Here is a 23,553-nt window from a genome sequence, read left to right on the forward strand (position 1 = left end):
ACCACTACACCACACTGAGATCTAACTACACCTTACATTAAATGTGTGATCACATTTAACCAATATGGGATGGTGTTGTTTTCTAGGCAGGGGTGTAGGTGAACAGGATCAGGAGATTATTGTGCAGAGAAGCAAGATTAATCCTTGTCCCACACACACTGCCATTCTGAAGAGGTCCTGCTTTTGGAGGGATCAGGAGTGGGGAAGTGGGAACTAGCAAACCTGGCCCCAGAACAAGGGAAACCAATATTGACGTGTCCCACCCCATGTCTCACTGCAGGAAGCAGCAGAAAAGATGTGGAATGAAACCGCCGTTGGGGTTTCCTTGTATCTTTGGCACTTACTACGTGTCAATCAATGTAATATTCAGGCATCACTCATGATGATAAGGCTTAAAGCAATATACAATGATGCACTGGGTGTTAGTTGTTCAGAAGCTGATGACAGGTGCCTTTGTGATTGGCAGAAAGCGATCTAGCAGGAATTAATGTCAGGAAACCCCCTCTCATTTTCCACAAGCCCATCTGGCTACTTCTTGCTGAAACTTGGCTGCTCTACTCTTCCAGAGAAGAAGCCCAACAGAGGACCGTGCTCTAAAGCAGCCTTCCCCAACCTGATGCCCTTCAGATGTCATTGGACTCCAACTCCCATCAGCCTCAACCAGCAAAGCTAATGGTCAGGGACAGTGGAAATTGTAGTCTGGGGACCTAAGAACACTCCCCTGAGGCTGAATACTGCAGGAGAAAAATGATAATATGAGCAAGCTATCGTTCAGGAAACTAGTCCGCCATGAGTGATCATCTCGTTGGGAATCCAAACATGGCTAGCCCTACCACTAGGCTGAGTGAGGAGACCATCTCACATAAGCAAATGTGGGGAAAGGGCCACAGGCCCCTCACACCCAGCTGTGCTTCATGAGCCCCTGGCCCACAACCTTCTAATGGAGGGCAGTTGTGTGTGCCACACAGCCTGCCCCACACCCCATAAGCTAGCCTGTTGTACAAGGGACTGCTGGGTCAAGCTGGTTGCCTGCTACCTTTTACCAGGCAATAATGAGAATGGGCTTGCTGATCTAAACAACTGGAAGCCATTCCATGTGCTGAGCACACACCACTGCTACCTTATTTTCATTGGCTGGATGCATGTTATACAGCCCATAAACAAATGTTGACTAGATGATGCAGAATTATTATTTTTAAAATACCCCAGTAAAACGGAAAAATGTGATGTGGACATTGTCCTGTTCCAGTGTTGAATTAAGATTCAGCTGATTTCTGTACATGACATGGCAAAGAGGGGAGGGGGAATCTTGCCTTTTGCCCAGTGAGCAAAATGTCTTGGGTTGTCCTTGATCAGTTTCCAAGGAATCCCTGGATTCTTTCAAAGAGTCTGAAAAGAGTCCTCACAGCACTGAATCAGTTTCCAAGGAATCCCTGGATTCTTTCAAAGAGTCTGAAAAGAGTCCTCACAGCACTGAATCTACTCTGCAAGTCCGGAATAAGCAGTGTGAAAAGAAGCCCAACGTTTTACATTTTCATAGATTTTTTTTGTTTCCAATCCAGTTCCGACTAGCACCCTGGCATACAAATCTGAAGAGATTTTTGTTTACTTAAGCTAATAGAGCACCCCACAGCCACAGCTAATTGAACAAGTTTGCATCCTCACAGAAACGACGGCTTGCACATGAAACGGGAATAAATGGCCTCACCTCAACATATTTCACCTTAAAATTCTGATGACCTACCACCATTAATGGGAACAAGTGTGACGTAAATCAAGACTCCCTATGGGTAATTCCAGAGGCTGTAAAACCTCCTTCCCTGCTAGCGTGAGACACACATACGCACTTGGCCAAGGAATAGTCTTCCCTGACAGACCGAGAAGATCGTCATAAAAAGTATGCCAAGCGCACAGCCTATGCCGTTTTGTGGGGAAACATTTCCCAGCATAAACTTTTTACTGCTCCTTGACAATGTTTCCATTGGGGCTCATTATAAAATAGCGTAAGAGGCGCTTTATGACTAAAATTCACTTCTGTAGTTGTTTTAGTACCTGCAGCTGTGGCCCAGTAACAAGAAAACTGTCTTTGCTGTCTGTGCCTAAACATGCACCTCTCAGACTTTTATGTATACGATGCGCCCCGGGTGAATAAAACCCACAGAGCAATCCCACAGAAGCCATCCCTCCCAACACGAGTTCTGCACTTTTATTATTATTTCTACGCTGCGCGTGTTTTAAAAAATATTATCCGCACTACTACTATATGTGCCTCTTGAAGATTCAGGCTATTGGCCCATTTAGCTCAGGATTATCCACAGCAGTTTCCTGCAACCTTGGGTCCCCAGAAAGACCCTGTTGGACTACAACACCCATCTTCCCTGACCACTGGCTAAGTTACAAGAAAGGAGAATTCCTGACACTAGGGGGTGTTCGGCACTGAAACGGTCTCCCTCAGGAGGTTGTGGGCTCTCCTTCCTTGGAGGCTTCTAAGCAGAGGTTAGATGGCCATCTGTCATGGATGCTTTAGCTGAGGTTCCTGCATTGCAGGGGCTTGGTCTAGATGACACTCGGGGTACCTTCCAACTCTACAATTCTATGACTAGCTCAGTAGAGCATGAGACAGTTAATCTCAGGGCCATGGGTTCGAGCCCCATGTTGGGCAAAGGATTCCTGCATTTCGGGGGGGGGGGGGTTGGACTGGATGACTTGTGGTCCCTTCCAACTCTACAATTCTTTTATTCTATGGCTGGGGATGATAAAGAGTCCCAGTCCTAATCTGGGGACACGAGATTAAGGAACACTAATTGGCAGCAGCTCTCCTCCAGGGTTTCAGGCAGAAGCCTCTCCCAGCTCTACCTGGAGGAACTGAATCAGGGGGCTTTTCTAAACAAAACATGTCCTGCATGCATCACATGATGCTCACAACCTGGCTAGGTGAAAGCCAAGCTAGGCTTTCTGGCTCTTTTAGAACTCTGCTAAAAAGCTGGAGAAGATACTTGAGAGCAGTACATGTGAAAAGGATCTAGGAGTCTTGGTAGACCACAAACTTGACATGAGTCAACAGTGTGATGCAGCAGCTAAAAAAGCCAATGCAATTCTGGGCTGCATCAATAGGAGTATAGCATCTAGATCAAGGGAAGTAATAGTACCACTGTATTCCGCTCTGGTCAGACCTCACCTGGAATACTGTGTCCAGTTCTGGGCACCACAGTTCAAGAAGGATACTGACAAGCTGTGTCCAGAGGAGGGCAACCAAAATGGTCAAAGGCCTGGAAACGATGCCTTATGAGGAACGGCTTAGGGAGCTGGGTATGTTTAGCCTGGAGAAGAGAAGGTTAAGGGGTGATATGATAGCCATGTTGAAATATATAAAAGGATGTCATAAAGAGGAGGGTGAAAGGTTGTTTTCTGCTGCTCCAGAGAAGCGGACACGGGGCAATGGATTCAAACTACAAGAAAGATGATTCCACCTAAACATTAGGAAGAACTTCCTGACAGTAAGAGCTGTCCGACAGTGGAATTTGCTGCCAAGGAGTGTGGTGGAGTCTCCTTCTTTGGAGGTCTTTAAGCGGAGGCTTGACAGCCATCTCTCAGGAATGCTTTGATGGTGTTTCCTGCTTGGCAGGGGGTTGGACTGGATGGCCCTTGTGGTCTCTTCCAACTCTATGATTCTATGATTCTAAGATCTTAGGCAGGCAACACAGGAAAGTAGGAGCCTCTGTCTCCCTTTCTCCTATCTGCTTGTTCTCTTCTTGTCTCTCCTTTAGGGAGATGGGGAAGAGCAGAGACAATTAGTTGCTAAATGAGGAGGCGGGCAAAGATGCATAAGGAAGAATGCAGGCAAGAGCTTCTGCTCCCCTGTGCATCTGCCTACCATCCAATTCAGCATTCTCTTTTTAGAGTATCTATTACTTTGGGATGAGACGGCATCCTGCCCAGTGGGCAGGCAGCAAGGGACAGAGATAGGGAATATGAGATAGCCATGCATCAACATGGGGGAGTTATTGTTGTTGTTGCTCTGATATTGGGGTTGTATTTTTATGCAATGAACTGCCCTGAGATCTCAGGGTGAAGGGTGGCATACATGTTTAATAACAACAACAACAAAGTTTATTTATTTACATGTATTTATTCCATTTATTAATCACTCCCTATAAAGCATTGAAAGCAATTTAACAATCATTTCAAGTCCAATTCCATCATTTATGCTGGAGTAATGTAACCTGCTATAATTGCTTTTTATGTGGGGGGGGTAGGAGAGAGAGAGAGAGAGAGAGAGAGAGAGAGAGAGAGAGAGAGAGAGAGAGAGAGAGATTGGGAAAAGAAACCTTGCCTGACCTCTATTTACTGACACACATTAGAAATACACATTCAGCTTTTGTTGATCTGAGACGGTGCTCCTTCAGCCGGTTGCTCAATATGCCTCCACAACCCCACTTTGATCAAAATGAACCACTTATCCGAGGCACGTAAAAACACACAGCCGCCAGTTTTGTCGCCACTTTTGTCGTTTAACTCTACTTACTGATAAAGGAGAAGGGGTGGGGTGGGTGGAAGGACAATGCAAACACCTCCAAGGTTGTGAGGAAGAGCCATTTGCTTTGGGCTCGCTTTCCTGACAGCACCAACCAGCCTCCTCATTACAGTTCAAAATTCAAGCTGTTCAATACTTGCTCAAGTTATCTTACCAGAGGTAACCGGATACATATGTTGGCCAAGATCCAGAGAAAGAACAAGCCCAACATCTGCAAGCACGTTCAGATGCGTCTGTGAGCTGCACTCTCAGGACCTCCCAAACTGCAGGGTATCCCAAACTGCTTTCTGCATTGCTCTAAATTCAAAAAGGAATTTCAGGATTTTGTATCCGTGGTTTTTAAATGACGGGGGAGAGAAATCTAGGGTCGTGTTAATTTGCCATGATCAGACAATCATAAAATCATAGATTTGTAGAGTTGATTTGCTGCTCCGTTCACTGCCCATCCCTGGCATGAGGCCCTCAGAAGGCAACTCAAAAGGGAATGTGGCCCTCAGGCTGAAAGATGTTCCCCACTCCTGCTCTAGAATTATAAAGCAATCCTTTCCATTGGGAATTTTTTTACAAGTAAGCAGTAAGTCTGGATTTATTTCTCTGAAGCCATTTCAATCTTAAATCTTGCAAGTGCTACTTAAAAATTCTCAACAAACCCCCAATGATTGATCCTTGGTTACAGCAGGAAATAGCCTCATCTTAGTCTCAAAAGTTCTATTTATATACCCAATAATCTCATCATTGATTACTGTGACTGTATTCTAATTATAAATCCATTACCGCCTGAACAGTGAAATAAAATCAATAATACACATAAATGAGAGAAAGGGGTAACTAAAAGCCACACTCAATGCCATTGCACCCCACTGTACTATTTTATACACTTTTTGCCATCAAACAATGCTACATCATTTAGCAGCAGGGCAATAAATCTCTTCCAATTAGCACAGCCAAACCGTTTGTCAGTTTTGCAATAAATTCCTTCAAAAAGAATGATTACAAAAAATGCTGGAAAAGTCGATGAAGCCCTCAAGTATGATCTGTGCAGCCTCTTCCACGAGTTGGGATGTCACAACTAGCCAAACATCCTGTATCCAAGAAACTTTTGTGTGTTGGTAATAACGCAGAAAATATATTTATTGGAACTTGAACAAAAGATCAGTAAAATTTAGCAGCACACTCGGTCTTGCCTTAATGTGGATTTCTTAAATATACTATTTTAAAGACACACACACACACACAAACTGCTGCTGTATTCACCTTATTAGCATGCCCACCAGATGTTTTGAGACTACAATTCCCATCATCCCTGACCACTGGTCCTGCTAGATGGGAGTTGTAGGCCAAAAACATCTGGAAGGCTGGGGGTTATTGGCTATCTTTTTTGTGATTGTGTTTGTATTGTATGATTTGCATTTTCTTTGTAGTATATTTGTGTGTGAATGTATTCTTTTAAAATATTTTGAAATAAAGATTATTTATTTTAAAAAAAACATCTGGAGGGCTGAGGTTGAGGAAGCCTGTTATTAGCTTAGCCTTAGCTTCACCCACAGCCATCAAACGGAAAAAACAACTGGCCTAAAACTCTTTGAACCCTTGAAACAAGCCATGCACATTTTCAGTACCATGACTGCCTGACGCAAGGGCCTCATTCTATGTCCTCTCTTCTCTGAATATTCTCTCGTGCACACCTGGTGTGAAAGCCTGCCCATGATAGGAACAGGTGAAATCTAGGCCAACCATTTTTGGTATGATTACTGATGCTTGTTGGCTCAACTGGCTGCCGCAGCTAGTTTGGGCATGTCCCTTTATGAGAGACTGTAATAATACCCACTTGGCCTGCAGGTGAGAAAAGATCAAATGGAGGGGTTGTTTGTTTGGGAGGGTTTTTCGTTGGCAGGATGCCTGGGATAAGGACGTTTTCAGGACATTCACCCTCCTTATTGTACTGGGAAAGAGGAAACCAAGTCAAGTCTTTCTCGAAAAGGGCCGTCCTTGCTGCATGCTTCCTGACCAATCCGAAAAATGGCCAAATGTACCTATTAAAATGAATTCTGCACTTTTCTAACATTATGGGCCGAGCCAGAGAATTCAATGGAGAAGAGAGGCTGTGCCTGGTGTGTTGGGGGGGGGACAGGATTATGACTTCCCACCCACCTTTAAGTGTCCCTGGCCCACCTCAGGCCTGTCCAATGTCCATGGATAAGGGTAATGTTTGTGTTTTTCAAACCTGGGTTCCATAGAACCTCTGGGTTCCGCCAGCAGAGGTTCTCCAAAATTTTACAAACCCCTGCTTCAAGCACTTCACTTTGCACTCCTTCCACCCAATAATCTTGAGAACTATTGCGAGTTCCAATTATTAACAATTATTAAACATTAGGAGGAACTTCCTGACAGTGAGAGCTGTTCGGCAGTGGAATTTGCTACCAAGGAGTGTGGTGGAGTCTCCTTCTTTGGAGGTCTTTAAGCAGAGGCTTGACAGCCATCTGTCAGGAATGCTTTGATGGTGTTTCGTGCTTGGCAGGGGGTTGGACTGGATGGCCCTTGTGGTCTCTTCCAACTCTATGATTCTATGATTCTAACTAGTACAAATTTGATTCCCCCCCCCCCCCGGTTAAATCATACGGAAGAATATCTATCTCAGTTCTGTGAGTGTTGGACAATTATGTATGTATCGGACCGCAGCATTCACGCACAAGAGAGAGGTTTCAGTTGAGGTTCTGCGGGATATATTACACTTACTTTCTCTGCTCTGTGAAACATGAATCATACTGGAGGTAGAGACATGTCTTCTCCTTTCATTACTTCATTTCCATACGGCAGTGTACATATTTTCATTATTTCTTTGTCCCCGCAGGGCCTTTCTGTAACCCAAATCCAACCAGCGAAGTCTATTAGCTAACTTGCTGACTAGGTAAACATCAGCTGAGCAGTACAGCAACCTTGCCTTTACCTCAGTGTTTCTTGAAAAGTTAAAACAAAATAAAAAAATTCCTTCCAGTAGCACCTTAGAGACCAACTAAGCTTGTTCTTGGTATGAGCTTTCGTGTGCATGCACACTTCTTCAGTCTTGAAAAGTTGTTAGTCCCTTAAGTGTGCATGCACACAAAAGCTCATACCATGAACAAACTTAGTTGGTCTCTAAGGTGCTACTGGAAGGATTTTATTTATTTTTTATTTTGTTTTGACTATGGCAGACCAACACGGCTACCTACCTGTAACTGTTATTGCCACAGCTTCCTCTTTGGTTCAAAGTTTGCCCTATTTGTTGTAAAGGATTCTGGTTCTCCATAACCCTGACTATCGTCTCATCTCATCTTACCGTCAACATTATTATTATTTATTTATTTATTTATTTATTTATTTATTTATTTATTTATTTATTTATTTATACCCCGCCCATCTGGCTGGATTTCCCCAGCCACTCTGGGCGGCTTCCAACAAAAATCAAAATACATTAAAATATCACACATTAAAAGCTTCCCTAAACAAGGCTGCCTTCAGATGTCCTCTAAATATCTGGTAGTTGTCTATCTCTTTGACATCTGAAGGGAGATGACTAACAGGGACCACATTCTGCTCTATCACCATTAACAGCTACCCTCAGGCTACAGATCCCAGAGCCTGCATGGGTACTCAATCCATCTGATTACCCAAGTATATGTTGGGTATGATTAACCATTCCTGAGGCCCCTCAGCACAGAATACAGCAACAGGAAAGCAGCAAGCACAATGCACCGGTAAGATAAGAATTGAGTTTAAGTGAACAAAGAGCTATATGAGTTTCCTCCCTCCAACAGAGTACAAGGAGAAGCTTTTTGGGGAGCGGAAAAACACACCCCATAATGCAGTGATCAAGATCACTGGATCACGGCAGCAGACTATCATCTTCAAATACTCAAGAGGCACCAAACTGTTTTCAATCCCAATACTATTGTTTTTATTAGATGCTTTCAAATCATACAGCTTCTTTCAATAGACTATATATAAGACAAAACAAAATTCAAAAATTCAAAAATTCCTTCCAGTAGCACCTTAGAGACCAACTAAGTTTGTTCTTGGTATGAAGATATCTGAAGAAGTGTGAACGAAAGCTCATACCAAGAAGAAACTTAGTTGGTCTCTAAGCTGCTACTGGAAGGAATTTTTGAGTTTTTTTATTTTTTATTTTGTTTTGACTATGGCAGACCAACACGGCTACCTACCTGTAACTACATATAAGACAGTGCACCATTAAAAAAAAACCTGTATAAACGCTTAAAAGGAGGGGGAAAGTTACCCCAGTAACTTAGGTAAAGGGACCCTGGACCATTAGGTCCAGTCGCGGACGACTTTGGGCTTGCGGCGCTCATCTCGCTTTATTGGCTGAGGGGGCCGGCGTACAGCTTCTGGGTCATGTGGCCAGCATGACAAAGCCGCTTCTGGCGAAACAGAGCAGCGCACGGAAATGCCATTTACCTTCCCAGCGGAGCGGTACCTATTTATCTACTTGCACTGTGACGTACTTTCGAACTGCTAGATTGGCACAGCAGGGACCGAGCAATGGGAGCTCACCCCGTCACAGGGATTCAAACCGCCGACCTTCTGATCGGCAAGCCCTAGGCTCTGTGGTTTAACCCACAGTGCCACCCGTAACTTAATTCATCCTAATTCCTTTTACACAATTTCAGCCTTCAGTCCTAATCGATGTATGCTCAGTGACATCTGAGGAAACTTCTAAAGCTCTGTTTTTTGCTAGAGATGTTAGAAACATGTATACATGCTTTATAATGATTGGTTTTAAACTGTATTTCAAGTATTTAGAAAACATTTAATAGCCCTTTACAAACCTGCCCTGCCATTACGTTCCTTGGTTGAGGACCATCAATATGGCAATGAGCATTCATCCTGATTTGCTTATGGGGGTGTTTATCGATCAAACCTATCCATTCTTAAGGAAATTGGCCCTGAGTGCTCAATGGAAGGACAGATCCTGAAGCTTAGGCTCCAATACTTTGGCCACCTCATGAGAAGAGAAGACTCCCTGGAAAAGACCCTGATGTTGGGAAAGATGGAGGGCACAAGGAGAAGGGGACGACAGAGGATGAGATGGTTGGACAGTGTTCTCGAAGCTACCAACAGGAGTCTGGCCAAACTTTGGGAAGCAGTGGAAGACAGGAGTGCCTGGCGTGTTCTGGTCCATGGGGTCACGAAGAGTCGGACATGACTAAACAACAACAAGAAGGGTTACCATCTCTTGAAGAGAAAAAATTAGGGCAGTCTGAGCCACTGCCAGCCCAAGCTGGGGAAATGGGCATGTTGGCCCCCAAAAAGAGGACATGTCCAGGTTTTCCTGGACGTATGGCAAACCTACTATCTTCCCATCAGTTATTCATGCATCCCACACTTCTGAATCCATTTCCCCTCCACTCTCCAAACCACAAGAAGAAGAGTGGGTTTGTTTTGCTAGGGCAGCAGAACCACTTCAACTGTGCAAACCTAAAGTCCCAGCATGCACTTGAATCCCTCATGTGAAATTATGTCACTGTGGAGGCTCCCTGAACCCCTTTTGGGATAAGCACAGGGATGCTGAGGCACTCCAAGTTTCTGGACAGAAACCCATGCAGCTCATTTTCACTTAGAGCAGGCATGTCCAAAGTACGTTTTGGGGGCCTAATCCAGCCCGCCGATCAATTTAATCCGGCCCCCATGGCAGTATAAGTCCTGGTGTAAAATCCTTTTAAAAAGCCCAACTTCAATCCTAAAAAAGCTCAAGAACTTTGGGGTAAAACTGTAAAAAAAAAATATGCTCAGCAACTGTGGTCGTCCCTCACGCATGTTCACTTCTTCATCAAATCTGGTTACAGGTGGGTAGCCGTGTTGGTCTGCCATAGTCAAAACAAAATCGAAAATTCTTTCTAGTAGCACCTTAGAGACCAACTGAGTTTGTTCCTGGGAACAAACTCAGTTGGTCTCTAAGGTGCTACTAGAAAGAATTTTCGATTTTGTTTCATCAAATCTGGCCCTCTTTGAAAAAAAGTTTGGGTACCCCTACCTTAGAGCATGCCATTACTTTTGTTTTGGCACATATTGCATGAAAAAGCCATCTGCAAACCATGCTCTGTTTACTATGAAGATTTTACTGCCCTCGCGACAGTCACTTTATCCATTCTCTTTTGCGTTGCATTTAAATACAGTTACCTGGGAATATACAAAGGAACCTTCCCCCACCCCCCAAATGGCTGTTCATCCATTTGTGTGTTTCCAGTAGGCTCACAGATTAATATCTATATCTATTAGAATCCCAACCAAAGCCCAACTCAGGTAATTACATTTTTTTTTTAATTTAAAAAAATCCCGCACTTTTAATTCAATATTTTCCTAGAGTTTAGTGAAGCCATTCAGTTTTGAACAGCTGTCATACTTCATGCGAGGATTATCTCTAAACCGTGTACAGTTTGTATTCCAGTTTGTTAACTTTGGGGTGAATGAAAAGCTATTACGAAAAAGTAGCATTCATAATTACACTCTTCAGTGGACAAAGAAAATGCGCTGGTTCTAGACGGTAATTATTTACACAGGCGTCAAGGGGGATTACCAGGCTACCTTTATGACAAGTTCAGAGCCTGATCACATAAAGTGGAACTGCTACAGAGGGATAGTTTTACTTCAATACTCTGACAGCTCAAATGCAGTAAAAATGGACAAAAGGCAGCTTAACCTTTTCTTCCTCAGCTTCATGCCCTGCAGATGTTTTGGACTACAGTTCCCATCAGGAATTGGGACTGATGGGAGTTGTAGTCCAAAACTTCTAGACGGCACCAGCTGGAGAAGACCACTTTAAAGCATTCTCTTGAACAGTTTTAATACCAAACACAGTCATTGGTGCAAAACTAACACAGGGACAATGAAATACTACATATAAACACAGAATTTCAGGCCAATCCTAACCATGTCTTCTTAAAAGTAAGTCTCGCGAATTCGTGCCTAGGTCAGCATGCCTACAGTTGCAGCCTTAGGGTGCGATTCTAAACACACTTACTTGGTGCCAGTAAAGAGTTTACATGGTCAATTGACTCTTCTGCATGATGGAGGAACAGGTGGTTCGTCCTGCCTTACAGCATTCATCCAAAGCAACCTTTCTAAGAAGGCAGCACATTCACACAACTGTTGTTCTTTCCCTTACCTTTTGAGAGGGAAGGATCAAGTGAATGGGGCCCTATTAAAGAGGACCTGTATCACATAGAATGCTGGAGAGGAGGCGCTCCAGCACGCAAAGGAATCAGCTGTCTGAATGTCTAAAGTCCTGCAGTGAAACATCCCCAGTTTGACACTCATTGGTTCACCACTGTCTTAGACCTAACAGCCTAAGTAACTTTGCTGATTTTAGGGGTGTTGGGTGCTTCCTATTTGTTTCTAAATTTAAAAAGCCACTGCTCCACTCCTTCCTCCTGTTCTAAAACTACAGGTGACAGAAAGCATCCTCCCTGGGGCAGCACAAGCATCGCACCGCCAGCATCATTCCAGGAAAGACCCATTCTGGGGCTAAAACGGGGCAGCCAGAAAACCTGCAGAGAAGTTTTCTGAAACCCACCAAGCAGGAAGAAAGCACATCCTTTGCGGAACATCACAGTCCAAGTGTTTGGTTACTTACTAGGCAAGCTTGAGGGAGAAAGCTGTTCATCCTGGAGATACTCCACATCCCTTCAAGGTACTGCTGAGCTTGGATCGTCACCGAGCTCAACGCTCCGCTAAGGCCACCGGGAGCCACTGTCACTTGAACGCTAGAGTTTGGGAACCCGCCTGCACCTTGCGGCCAACCAATTCCCTTCTTCCTCTCCGTCCCGGAGAAAAGGCTTGCAGTTTTGCCAGGCTGCCTGCCCACCTGCCCGGCCATGAGAGACACATCCCTCTGAGAAGACACAGTGACCACGTTTTGGGAGGCCAGCCTTGGCAACACAGCAGCCATTGCCGCGGCACTTTGTGTGGTGGGGTCTGCTGCGTCTTGGCAGCTGGCCTGGTCGAGGTTGTGGATGACCTGGAGGGCTTCTTGCTTCAGCTGGTTCAGGTGGGCTGCACAGACGTCACACCTGCTCTCCCCTTCGCTCCTGGGTTTCTGTAAGTATTCAGGCACTTGAAGCTTGTCAAAAATTAAAGCTGATAATCGGGGGTCCTGAAAGAAAAGGAGAAGCAAAATAAGTCAAAGGCGCAGACGAGGGAAAGGAGAGAAAGTCAAAACAAGCCTACGATGATGCAATCTAGACCCGTGATATGGTTGCATTGCATGCAATCAAGTTCAGTTAGCCAAGTTTCAGGCTATTTGGCCATCTAAAGCAGCCAAGTCCACTCCGGATGGCAGTGAATCGCCAATCTTGAACATCACCTTTAACCTGATCCTTTCAAATGAAGATATAGCAAGGACTGAACCTGACGTTTTCTGCGTACAACACTGGAGCTCATTCATTGAGCTGCAGTCCCTCTCCATAAAGCCAAGCCAAAATCACTGCTCCACCTAGTTCAGTACTTTCTGCTCTGATTGGCAGCAGCTGTCAAAGGACTCCAGCAGAGAACTTTCCCATCACTCGCCACCATTTTAACAGGAGATCCTGGGGGGGGGGTTTCCAGCCTGGGGATCTTTCTGCACTCAAAGCATGGATTCCGTCACCAAGCTATGACCCCCTTCCCCAAACATAAATGTCCCATTCCACTGAGAAAAGCACCAATTCACAAATGAGGTTGGCTGCTGCATCTATCAGCCTGCATATGGGGCAAGCGGTTTTGCTGGTTTTGCTGCACCTGAAAGTAACCAGACTATGCAATTATTTCCACAGCAAAAGACATAGCAGAATCACCCATGTTCAGAGGAGGTGGCCATTGTGCCTCTGCATGAGTAACTTTGGGCAGGCCTCCTTGCACTCATGTCCGCCCTGCAGTCTTTCCACGTGAAAATTGTTGGCCGAAGGAGATGAGCCTTTGGCTTAACTATGCTTCTTTTAATGTAGCTGTTAGCAGTTTGCGAACACGGCCTCGTCTTCACTCGTGATGGTCTGCATATGCATCAGGCTATCACCCTCTTGAGCTCCCTGACAGTCTCTCTCCATGGCTGATTAATACACCATAATAAGCAGCGTTACTCGGCGATGCCCAGCGTGAAAATGATTATCAGACACTAACAGCAGAACTTACGGTGCATACAGTAACTGCTCGTCTACTTACCTTTTTAATTAACTCTCCATTTAAAAAAAAAAAAAATCTAATATACACATCTCTTCTTCATGCTCAGAAACAACCTTGGGACTTCCATTTCCCCCCCCCCCCATATCACAACTCGTTTTCAAAGGCTCACAACATATTCAAGCCATGAAAATTGGACCTTGGAGCATTAATAAGAGATTATAGCATGACCTGATGGACAGCTTTCCTGTACTGTTATTGTTTCCTTCTTGCCTAAAGCAAGGAATCAGAAAGAAGTGGGTATGAGGGTATGATCTCCATCCACAATTTCCACATCTCTTATCGGGGGACCAGAGCTGAAAGATACACACTTTCAAAGAATCAAGCGTGGAAGGAATGAGCGACCCCTACTCACAAAAAAATCACACTTTTGCCTCTGATAAACAGGTTCAGCAGGTTTTGATATTGCCTAAAACAAAAAAGCAAAAACCCTGTGAAGCCACTTTTAACAGAGGCAACAGCGAAGCAAAATATGTGAGCATACCTGCCGGGAACCACTTTCAATGCATCTTTGAAAGTACTGCCTGCCTTCTAAACTTTCCAGTTACTTACGGAACCTGGGCGTTTTAGCTAATACATCTTTACGCTGTAACTGCTCTTGATGAGAAACACAATTGAAGCCTGCAGCTACTTTCTGAGCTGATAAGGTGTACACACACAGGTGCTGAATTAAAAGCATCACCTATTCTTTTCCCACCGAGTTTTCCTCTCTCACAATTTAATTTGTTTCAAGGCTCGGCAGATTCCCCACCTAACCTTGTGCCACCAAGCTCCTGGAGCCCCTTCATTCGGAAACTCTCATTGCCTATCTCCTAAAAAAAACGCAAAAGGCTCGCTTTCTCCAAACAGGAATATCGCAGGGATTAAAGCAAAAGATTAAATCCGGCTTGCTTGTAAATCTGCAGCTAACACTAATGCCCTGCAACAGACCCGGCCAACTTCAAGGGCTCACGTTGAGCTCTTTAGACAATTAAGGTTTTAAATGGAAAGATCAGAGCCCAGCTGATGGTTTGTGTATTTAATTCAAAGAAGGAGAGGAAGGGGTGGGGGGCGAGGGGTTAGTAATGAGGGCAGACAAAGCAGATCACCTATCTGAATTAGGACTGTTTCTAATGCACCCTCCCAAATTAGCCCCCCTCTCAAAACACACACACACACACACACACACACACACACACAACACCAAAGTCTTGCTGCTTTAATGACAAGCTGTGAATGCTCACCAGGAAGTAAATATCCCATTATAACCCACCTTTTCCAACTTTAATTAGGACATACATCTAAAGCTTCTCCTCCTTTTTACTGCCCTGCCACCGATACTTACTCATTACCCTCTTATACTCAAGGATCATTTCTTGCTGTAAATGGGCGAGCACACTACTTGTAATTATCTCTTGAACCTGAAAAAATGGAATTAGGTATACTGTACAGCCATGCATCTTGCCATTCACATGCTTGTTTGTCGGGTGGGTAGAGACTACCTGCAAGCAAGCAAGCGACTAAGTGGAAAACTGCACCCGAGCCCCACCTGACACACACCTGCTCCTACTGCCGCCAGCTCAGCCACAGCACCCGCTAGTTGCCAGCTCAAGTCCTCTAAGCTGAGCCTAACAGTTGCCATAGACTTGTATTTATGTTTCCTTACATGGTAAGAACAGTGTAGCGCTATCGTGGCCATAAACACACATGCACACACCCTCTCTCTCTCTGTCACTGTCACACGCTCTTCACTGTGTGCAGCTGTCACAGTGCTGCGCTGTATGTTGCCAACTAGAAGCGGCACCATAAGTCTATGACAACTGCAAGCCCTGATTTTAAAGGGCTGGGGCATGAACCTAAGTTAATACAGTGCGGTTAAACCACAGAGCCTAGGGCTTGCCGATCAGAAGGTCGGCGGTTCGAATCCCCGCGACGGGGTGAGCTCCCGTTGCTCGGTCCCAGCTCCTGCCCACCTAGCAGTTCGAAAGCACGTCAAAAGTGCAAGTAGATAAATAGGTACCGCTCCAGCGAGAAATTAAAACGGTGTTTCCGTGTGCTGCTCTGGTTCGCCAGAAGCGGCTTAGTCATGCTGGCCACATGACCCGGAAGCTGTACGCCGACTCCCTCAGCCGTAATGCGAGATGAGCGCCGCAACCCCAGAGTCGGACACAACTGGACCTAATGGTCAGGGGTCCCTTTACCTTTACTTTACTTTGGTTTTAGAAAAGCTTAGTTTATGAACAACTTGGAAATAGAACACTGCAAAACCGGAAGTAGGTGTTCCGGTTTGTGAGCTTTGCCTTGGAAGCGGAACACGTTCCGCTTTCTGTTAAGTGTGTTCTGTTTGTAAATTGAGTCCCCCACTGCTAATGAGAGGCTTCCTGTAGAATCTGTTCGCTATTGAGTCCTGAGCACCCACGCAACACAGAGGTGATATTTGGAGCTTTTGCTTTTGCTAATTTTTTGCGTTTTTGTTTGTGTGGCTTTTTTGGTTTTTTGACTGTGCCTTGTTTTTGTGGAAACAAAATAGAAAATTCTTTCCAGTAGCACCTTAGAGACCAACTGAGTTTGTTCTTGGTATGAGCTTTCGTGTGCATGCACACGAAAGCTCATACCAAGAACAAACTCAGTTGGTCTCTAAGGTGCTACTGGAAAGAATTTTCTATTTTGTTTCGACTATGGCAGACCAGCACGGCTACCCACCTGTAACTTGTTTTTGTGGCTGTGTGGAACCCAGTTCAGCTACTGATTGATCGTGTGACTGCAGAAATGGATAAAAGCCCCCCATCCAAACAATGACTATCATCAGTGCACGAAAGAAAATAACAATAATTTTATTTTTTATCATCTACAATACCGTCTTATTTATTTTATAGTACAGTACATTGATTATTGTTTTCATATTATGGATCAATGGTCTCGTTAGATAGTATAATTCATGTTAAATTGCTGTTTTAGGCGTTGTCTTTAAAAGTCTGGAACGGATTAATCCATTTTGCATTACTTTCTATGGGAAAGCGCGCCTTGGTTTTAGAATGTTTTGGTTTTGGAACAGACTTCTGGAATGGATTAAGTTTGGGAACCAAGGTACCACTGTACAGCCAAGATGAGAAGGATAAAACATCAGCGTGCAGTAATGTAACACAATTTGCATCACCTTTCGATAATCTCTGTTTGGAGGTGATCATGCATTTCTTTGTATCTGACCAAGGAATTCGCAAACATCATTTTTCTGTCTTCTCAGGTCTTTCACAGACCGCTGTGAGCTGCTTCACTCAAGCTGGTGAGTATGCTCCATATCATGCAGCTTTCACCAAAGGATCCTGGGAGCTGTAGTTTGTTAAGGGTGCTTGGAAATGTAGCTCTGTGAGGGGTTAAACTACAAATATTACACGTTTTCCTGCACTACATTCTGGGGAAATCGCAATAGAAACATTAGCAATTTCCCCTAAACCATTATGACAAGAGTGGGAAATCATTGTTGTGGCTGTTTTAATCATTACTGAAATCACAAAGGAACAAAGGCATACATATCCTTAAAGCATCTAAACAAACAAAGTGAGTTGGTCTGTGACCTAAAATAAATTCATTCATTCATTCATTCAAACAAACAAAGAAGAAAAAGTAAACAAAGCACACAAATACCCGTCAGAAAATAAACATGCTCTGATTTCAGAGCCCATTCTAAATGTAGTGCTGCTGTTTGCAGAGTTAGTCAAGAACGTCTGGTAATTCCAGAAGTGCTGGGGACCTGGGTCAAGTATGGATTATTCCGTATACTTGCGTATCTCACTAGGGTTGTAGCTTCTTGCTGCCCCTGGTATTTCAGCCTCTCCCCTCCCCACACACCTTGTACAATGATTTATGGGTTCTACTGAAAGGCATGTTAATTATGGCTTCTCTCTCTCTGTGGCTGGAGACCCTATTGGGGGGTGGGGGAGAGAGAGACCTTGAAGTTTCAGAGGAAGTTGCTTATGTTCAGGGCAAAGGAAACTCCCTCCCATTCTACAAAGATATTTTCTAAAACATGGGGAAAATTAAACCCAGATCAGGGCATCCACCGCTGCTTCTAACTAAAAATAAAAACCACCTGAGATGCAATCAGGAATGTCCCTTGGATAAACTGGCCTTCATGGTGAATGTCATAAGCAAACCTTCATTAAATTGCACGGCAATGCTGCTCTATGAACCCTTGTTTATCTCCATCTTCTAAAGCGAGGCTGGAGAAGGTGTGGCCTTCCAGATGTTCTTGGACCCCAGCTCCCATCAGCCCCAGCCAGCAGTCAGGGATGATTGGAGGTGTGGTTCAGCAACATCTGGAAGCCTTCTCCGTGACATCTAGTTATCTATGTGAAAAGGTTTCTTTATTTATTTTCATAGAGCAACATATGAATCCTCAGCTACAATCTGGAGTGTTGCAGCCCAGAAATAAGATATACCACCTTTGTGGGATATAGACCCACTGGAACGACTTCTACCAACATCACTGCTGCCTTCCTATGGTGATGACACCAAAGGAGTATTATTACAGTACGTTTCCGAGCACAATTCAAAGTGTTGGTGCTGACCTTTAAAGCCCTAAACAGCCTCGGTCCTGTATACATGAAGGAGCGTCTCCACCCCCATCGTTCAGCCCGGACACTGAGATCCAGCGCCGAGGGCCTTCTGCCGGTTCCCTCGCTGCGAGAAGCAAAGCTTCAGAGAACCAGGCAGAGGGCCTTCTCGGTAGTGGCGCCTGCCCTGTGGAACGCCCTCCCATCAGAGGTCAAAGAGATAAGCAACTACCTGACATTTAGAAAATACCTGAAGGCAGCCCTGTTTAGGGAAGTTTTTAATCTGTGATATTTTAATGTATTTTAATATTTGTTGGAAGCCGCCCAGGGTGGGTGGGGAAGCTCAGCCAGATGGGCAGGGTATAAATTATTATTATTATTATTATTATTATTATTATTATTATTAGTAATTGGAGGGCCAGTAGGTATTAATGTTTAATGCAGGTATTAATCCGCAAGCAAAGCAAACCTTTGAAGGGCTAAATTTTGATCGCTGGGAGCTTCATCTCAATTCACAGCTCCACCAGCAGTTATCTCAGCAGGATTTCCTGCATCCATGTTGTCTTCCCACACCCTTGATAGATCAGTTTTCCTGCCAGAATTAACTTTTATTTACTTATAAGTTTTCTACCTGTCCTTTCAATGAAGTGATCCTCAAGGCAACTTAGGATGAGCAACAAGCCCCCACATTCAACTACTTTGGGCGCCAGTATTGTGAAAGGAGGAGAACAAAATCTTCTCTCTGTGCTCTTTCTCTACCACACAGGTGATTTTATGCACTACATCCATGTTCCCACTTACTCGGCTTTCCCCCTCCCTTATAAACAGCTCGGCTGGTTTCTGTAAACTATCAACAATAAAATAAGAATAACCAGCTCCCTGTAGCAAGGGGGCCTACTCCCCATCTATTCCCCACACCCCACAGAGGCCCCAGCTGTGTGGTGAGATTACTTCTATTTTTTTTCCACTTGGTGCAACAAAAACACCTGGCTAATGGATGGGCGTGACGGAAACACAAGTTACTGTTAGAAACATTAAATGTCACTTAAAATGTTAAGCCAGCCCTGTTAAAGGGGTTTTATTATCCTGTGACAAGCCCCGCCCCAATCCACACACTTAATCTCCCTACCCCACAGCCCTAGTGAATCTTCACTTTAACAGCCTTCTTTCCATATAAAACCTTATATGGAGGTTACCCCCTCTGGAGTTGCACAAGGAAGGCGCTGGAGTCTGCAACCAAATGCTGCCAAAGGTGCTGTGAGGGGTGGGTCGGGGGGAGAAGCTGCCCACAAAAGCTACCTTGCAGACAAAAGGGAGAGACAGACAAATGAGATCCAGTGGTTTTAAAGCAGAGGTTGGATGGCCATCTGGCATGGATGCTTTAGTTGAGATTCCTGCATTGCAGGGGGTTGGAAAATGACCCTTGAGGTCCCTTCCAATTCTACAATTCTATGGCTTAAAAAGGGGGGGGATTAAAAACCAGTAATTCTTACTTGAAAGTGACTGACTCCCACAGACTGAAATCCCACAGTGGAATTTCGATTTCCTTCTTCCTTCTTCACATAGTATTGTGAAGCTGCACCCTAAGCACGGTGGTAGTTACATCTGAGACCCAAACTTAGGTCTCCAGCTGTTTTTGGACTACAGTTCCCATCATCCCTGACCACTGGTACTGCCAGCTAAGGAGGACTTGGACTTGTAGCCCCAACAAGAGCTGGAGACCCATGTTTGGGGAAGTTTGACCTAGAACTTTTGAGATGCTGGATTTCTAACGAAGGTTGGAGGATTCAGGACAAACAAAAGAAAGCACTTCTTCGCAGCACGTGGGTTAAACTATGGAATTCTCCTCCCAGGGGAAGTAGTGATGGCCACCAACTCGCATGGCTTTTAAAAAGGATTAGACAAATTCAGGGAGGAAAAGGCTATCAACATCATGATGAACGTCTGCCTCCATCCACTGTCAGAGACAACATATCTCTGAGAACCAGTTGCTGCAGAGTGCTGTCGTCTTCAAGTCCTGCTGCTGGGTTTCCCACAGGCATCTGGTTGGCCGTGCGAGAGCAAGATGCTGGGCTAGAAGAGCCATGGGCCTGATCCAGCAAGCTCTTCTTAATGTTATTATGAGTAAGCATGCCCAGGCTCTGGCTGCAGGGCTTCAACATTATGCACATTGATTTGAGAGTAAGCCGCAGTGAACTTAGTGGGACTTACTCATGAGTAATCAAAGAGCCAGCAGGGGACGGTGTAGGGGCATTTTGATTGCTTTATACGACATATTCAATAGGCTGAGGACCATCTGTGTTTGCGCCATAATTCCGGTCTGCTGCTTCAAGATTATCTAATAGCATTTCCACACTATTGCAAATCTAGAGCTCATCATAAATGCAGGTTAAAATGTGCTTCGATGCACACCCAACCAACCCCATTCGACACACGCCCACCTGAACTACAGACAAATGTGCTCTTCCTATAGATCTATAAATCTACCACCGAGCTACAGTTATTCCCTTTTGTGTCAGTGCTCAGAGAGGAAAAGGGAATCAATCATCCATATGATTGAACTGCAAAAATGTGCTACAATTCAGAGAGAAGTGTTGTTTCAGTCAGATTTAAATTAGGACATGGGTGGCTAAGTTGTTTCAATGACCAACACCTAGGGTGGAAGGAAAATGGAGTGAGGAGCTGTTAATCGGAGGGGGGGGGGGTCAAGCTCAGTGGCAGGCACTCATTGGTAGCACATTTGCTTTTTATGCAGAAAGTCCAGGATTCAACCCTTGGCATTTGCAGGTAGGAATGGGAGGGACTGTCTGAAATCTTGGAGAACAGCTAGCAGTGAGTGTAGGCAATACTGAGCTGGATAGATCATCTGACACCTTTCAATGTTGCTATGTTCCTAACCTGGGCTGGGCAACCCCACTCCATCGTCATCTCCTGGGTCATTGTCTGCAGCTCGATCCACTGCCACCTCCCTGCTTTCAAAGCAGAGCCTTGGTGAGACCATGGCTTTCTGCCAAACAGATGTTCCTACACTGATTCTGGGTTTCCCACTAAGCCTGCTGCTGCCTTTGCGCTTGAGGTCGGGGAGGCGACAGGGAAGAGGAAGAATCGGGGATCAAGGTGGGGCTTGGGACGTGGTCAGAGGGGTTATTAGGAAGTCCGGGGGAATTGTGCGTGAGATGGAACACAGTAAGCTGTCGGGCCACTGGTACATCTAGACCAGTATGGTCAACACGTGACTGGCAGTGTCTTGCCAGGGTTTCAGAGGAGAGTCTAAACACAATTGAATCATCAGTCACTGAAAAGCAAGGCAGCTGATTGCCAAAAAGAGAGAGAGGTCAGTCGACAATTCTAATAAGCATATATACACCAAAAGGTCTTAATGGAGCCATCTGGACCACCAGCTAGGTAAATGAGTGGGAAGAAGTGGCAGATTGGAAGACCCCCAAACACATTAGTAAAGGTAAAGGTAAAGGGACCCCTGACCATTAGGTCCAGTCATATCCGACTCTGGGGTTGCGGCGCTCATCTCGCGTTACTGGCCCGGCGTACAGCTTCCGGGTCATGTGGCCAGCATGACAAGCCGCTTCTGGCGAACCAGAGCAGCGCACGGAAACGCCGTTTACCTTCCCACCGGAGCGGTACCTATTGATCTACTTGCACTTTTGACGTGATTTCGAACCGCTAGGTGGGCAGGAACAGGGACCGAGCAATGGAAGCTCACCCCGTCACAGGGATTCGAACCGCCAACCTTCTGATCAGCAAGCCCTAGGCTCTGTGATTTAACCCACAGCGCCACCCGCGTCCCACAAACACATTAGTAGCACCATCTATTACAGCCAAACCACACCCAAGTGTAAAGTTTCACAAGTAGGCATTCTACCACATCCTCTGAGATACTTGCCAATAAGTAGCAGAAAGATAAGAGAATTACGACCAATCTTACATAGCTGCTGCAAGAATGAGTTTAATACATAGCTAAGTTAAGGCTGCTACCGAAAATAGATTTAAGAAATTGCTATTTGAGAAGCCTTATCAATATTAGTCACTGGTTTAGTGTGAGCATGTCTAACTCAGAAAGGTGAAAGTAAAGGAAAAGGACCCCTGGACAGTTGAGTTCAGTCAAAGGCAACTATGGGGTTGCGGTGCTCATCTTGCTTTCAGGCCGAAGGAGCCAGCATTTGTCCGCAGACAGCTTTCTGGGTCATGTGGCCAGCATGACTAAACCTCTTCTGGCACAACGGGACACCGTGACAGAAACCAGAGCACAAGGAAACACCATTTACCTTCCCGTCACAGCGGTACCTATTTATCTACTTGCACTGGTGTGCTTTCGAACTGCTAGGTTGGCAGGAGCTGGGACTGAGCAACGGGAGCTCACTCTATCACAGGGATTCGAACCACCGACCTTCTGATCAGCAGGCCCCAGAAGCTCAGTGGTTTAGACCAGAAAGCTCAGAAAACAGGCCTGCACACCTTGCAACTTAACAGCAACACAGAGCAGCACAACAGAGAGAGCCTGATAAACCTCCAAGCTCTCTGTTGGCCCCCTGGTACTCCAAAAACAAAGGGGCTAAATGTGACAAAATGTGGCAGGTGGGCTGGGCTTGGCTTGCTGGGCTTTGCAGACCTGTTGAACTCTTCCCTTTTCATTGTGAGCGGAAAACTTTAATCTCCTTTTTCCAAATTCCCCACAGCGCAACCGGCACAAATAACGCAAAAAGCAAGTCAAGGTGGATGGTTGCCTTTGTTCATTCGTAAGCCTATGGGCATCTCTGTGAGTGATCACTGCTGTAGTGGAGTCCTCATGACTCAGCAAGACTTTGCATGCAACACAAATGTGCCTGGAGATGCAACTCCATATAAAAAACAATAGCCTATGTAAATAAAATGGTAGATAAAACATCAAGCGGTGAAAATGTGAGTGCAAATAAATGTGAACCAACAACAGGAGACCAGGCTTATTCAAGCAAGTGAGAAACCATTAAAACACAGGAGCACACAGAGGATTTCTGATCAGCCACTGGAATTCTATCTGTGCAAGTCATGTTTTAAGTCCCAGATAAATCCACAGGGAAAGTTGGTGGCAGGTAATTTAAATTCTATTTAACTTTCTCTCATCCAGAGCTTGGGGTTTTTGCTCATGTCTAGGTGCATTCCTTCAAATGTTCGTATTAAACTAATGTTTATTAAAGAAACTAAAATTATTAATATATTATTATTATTATTATTATTATTATTATTACGCCCTTCCCTCCCATAAAAAATCTTAAGGGACTATTT

General features: G+C 44.8%; 1 protein-coding gene across 2 annotated transcripts in view; it reads right to left on the bottom strand.

The window, feature by feature from the left end:
* Positions 1-23,553, bottom strand: part of KIF26A (kinesin family member 26A) — a 154,875-nt gene that overhangs the window by 84,241 nt on the left and 47,081 nt on the right. For both annotated transcript variants that reach the window (XM_033138687.1, XM_033138678.1), the window contains exon 3: positions 12,162-12,680. In XM_033138687.1, the coding sequence (XP_032994578.1) occupies positions 12,162-12,680 (519 nt within the window). The remainder of the gene's footprint in view (positions 1-12,161; positions 12,681-23,553) is intronic.

The sequence above is a fragment of the Lacerta agilis genome, chromosome 1, assembly GCF_009819535.1.
Source record: "Lacerta agilis isolate rLacAgi1 chromosome 1, rLacAgi1.pri, whole genome shotgun sequence".
NCBI classification, from domain to species: Eukaryota; Metazoa; Chordata; class Lepidosauria; order Squamata; family Lacertidae; genus Lacerta; species Lacerta agilis.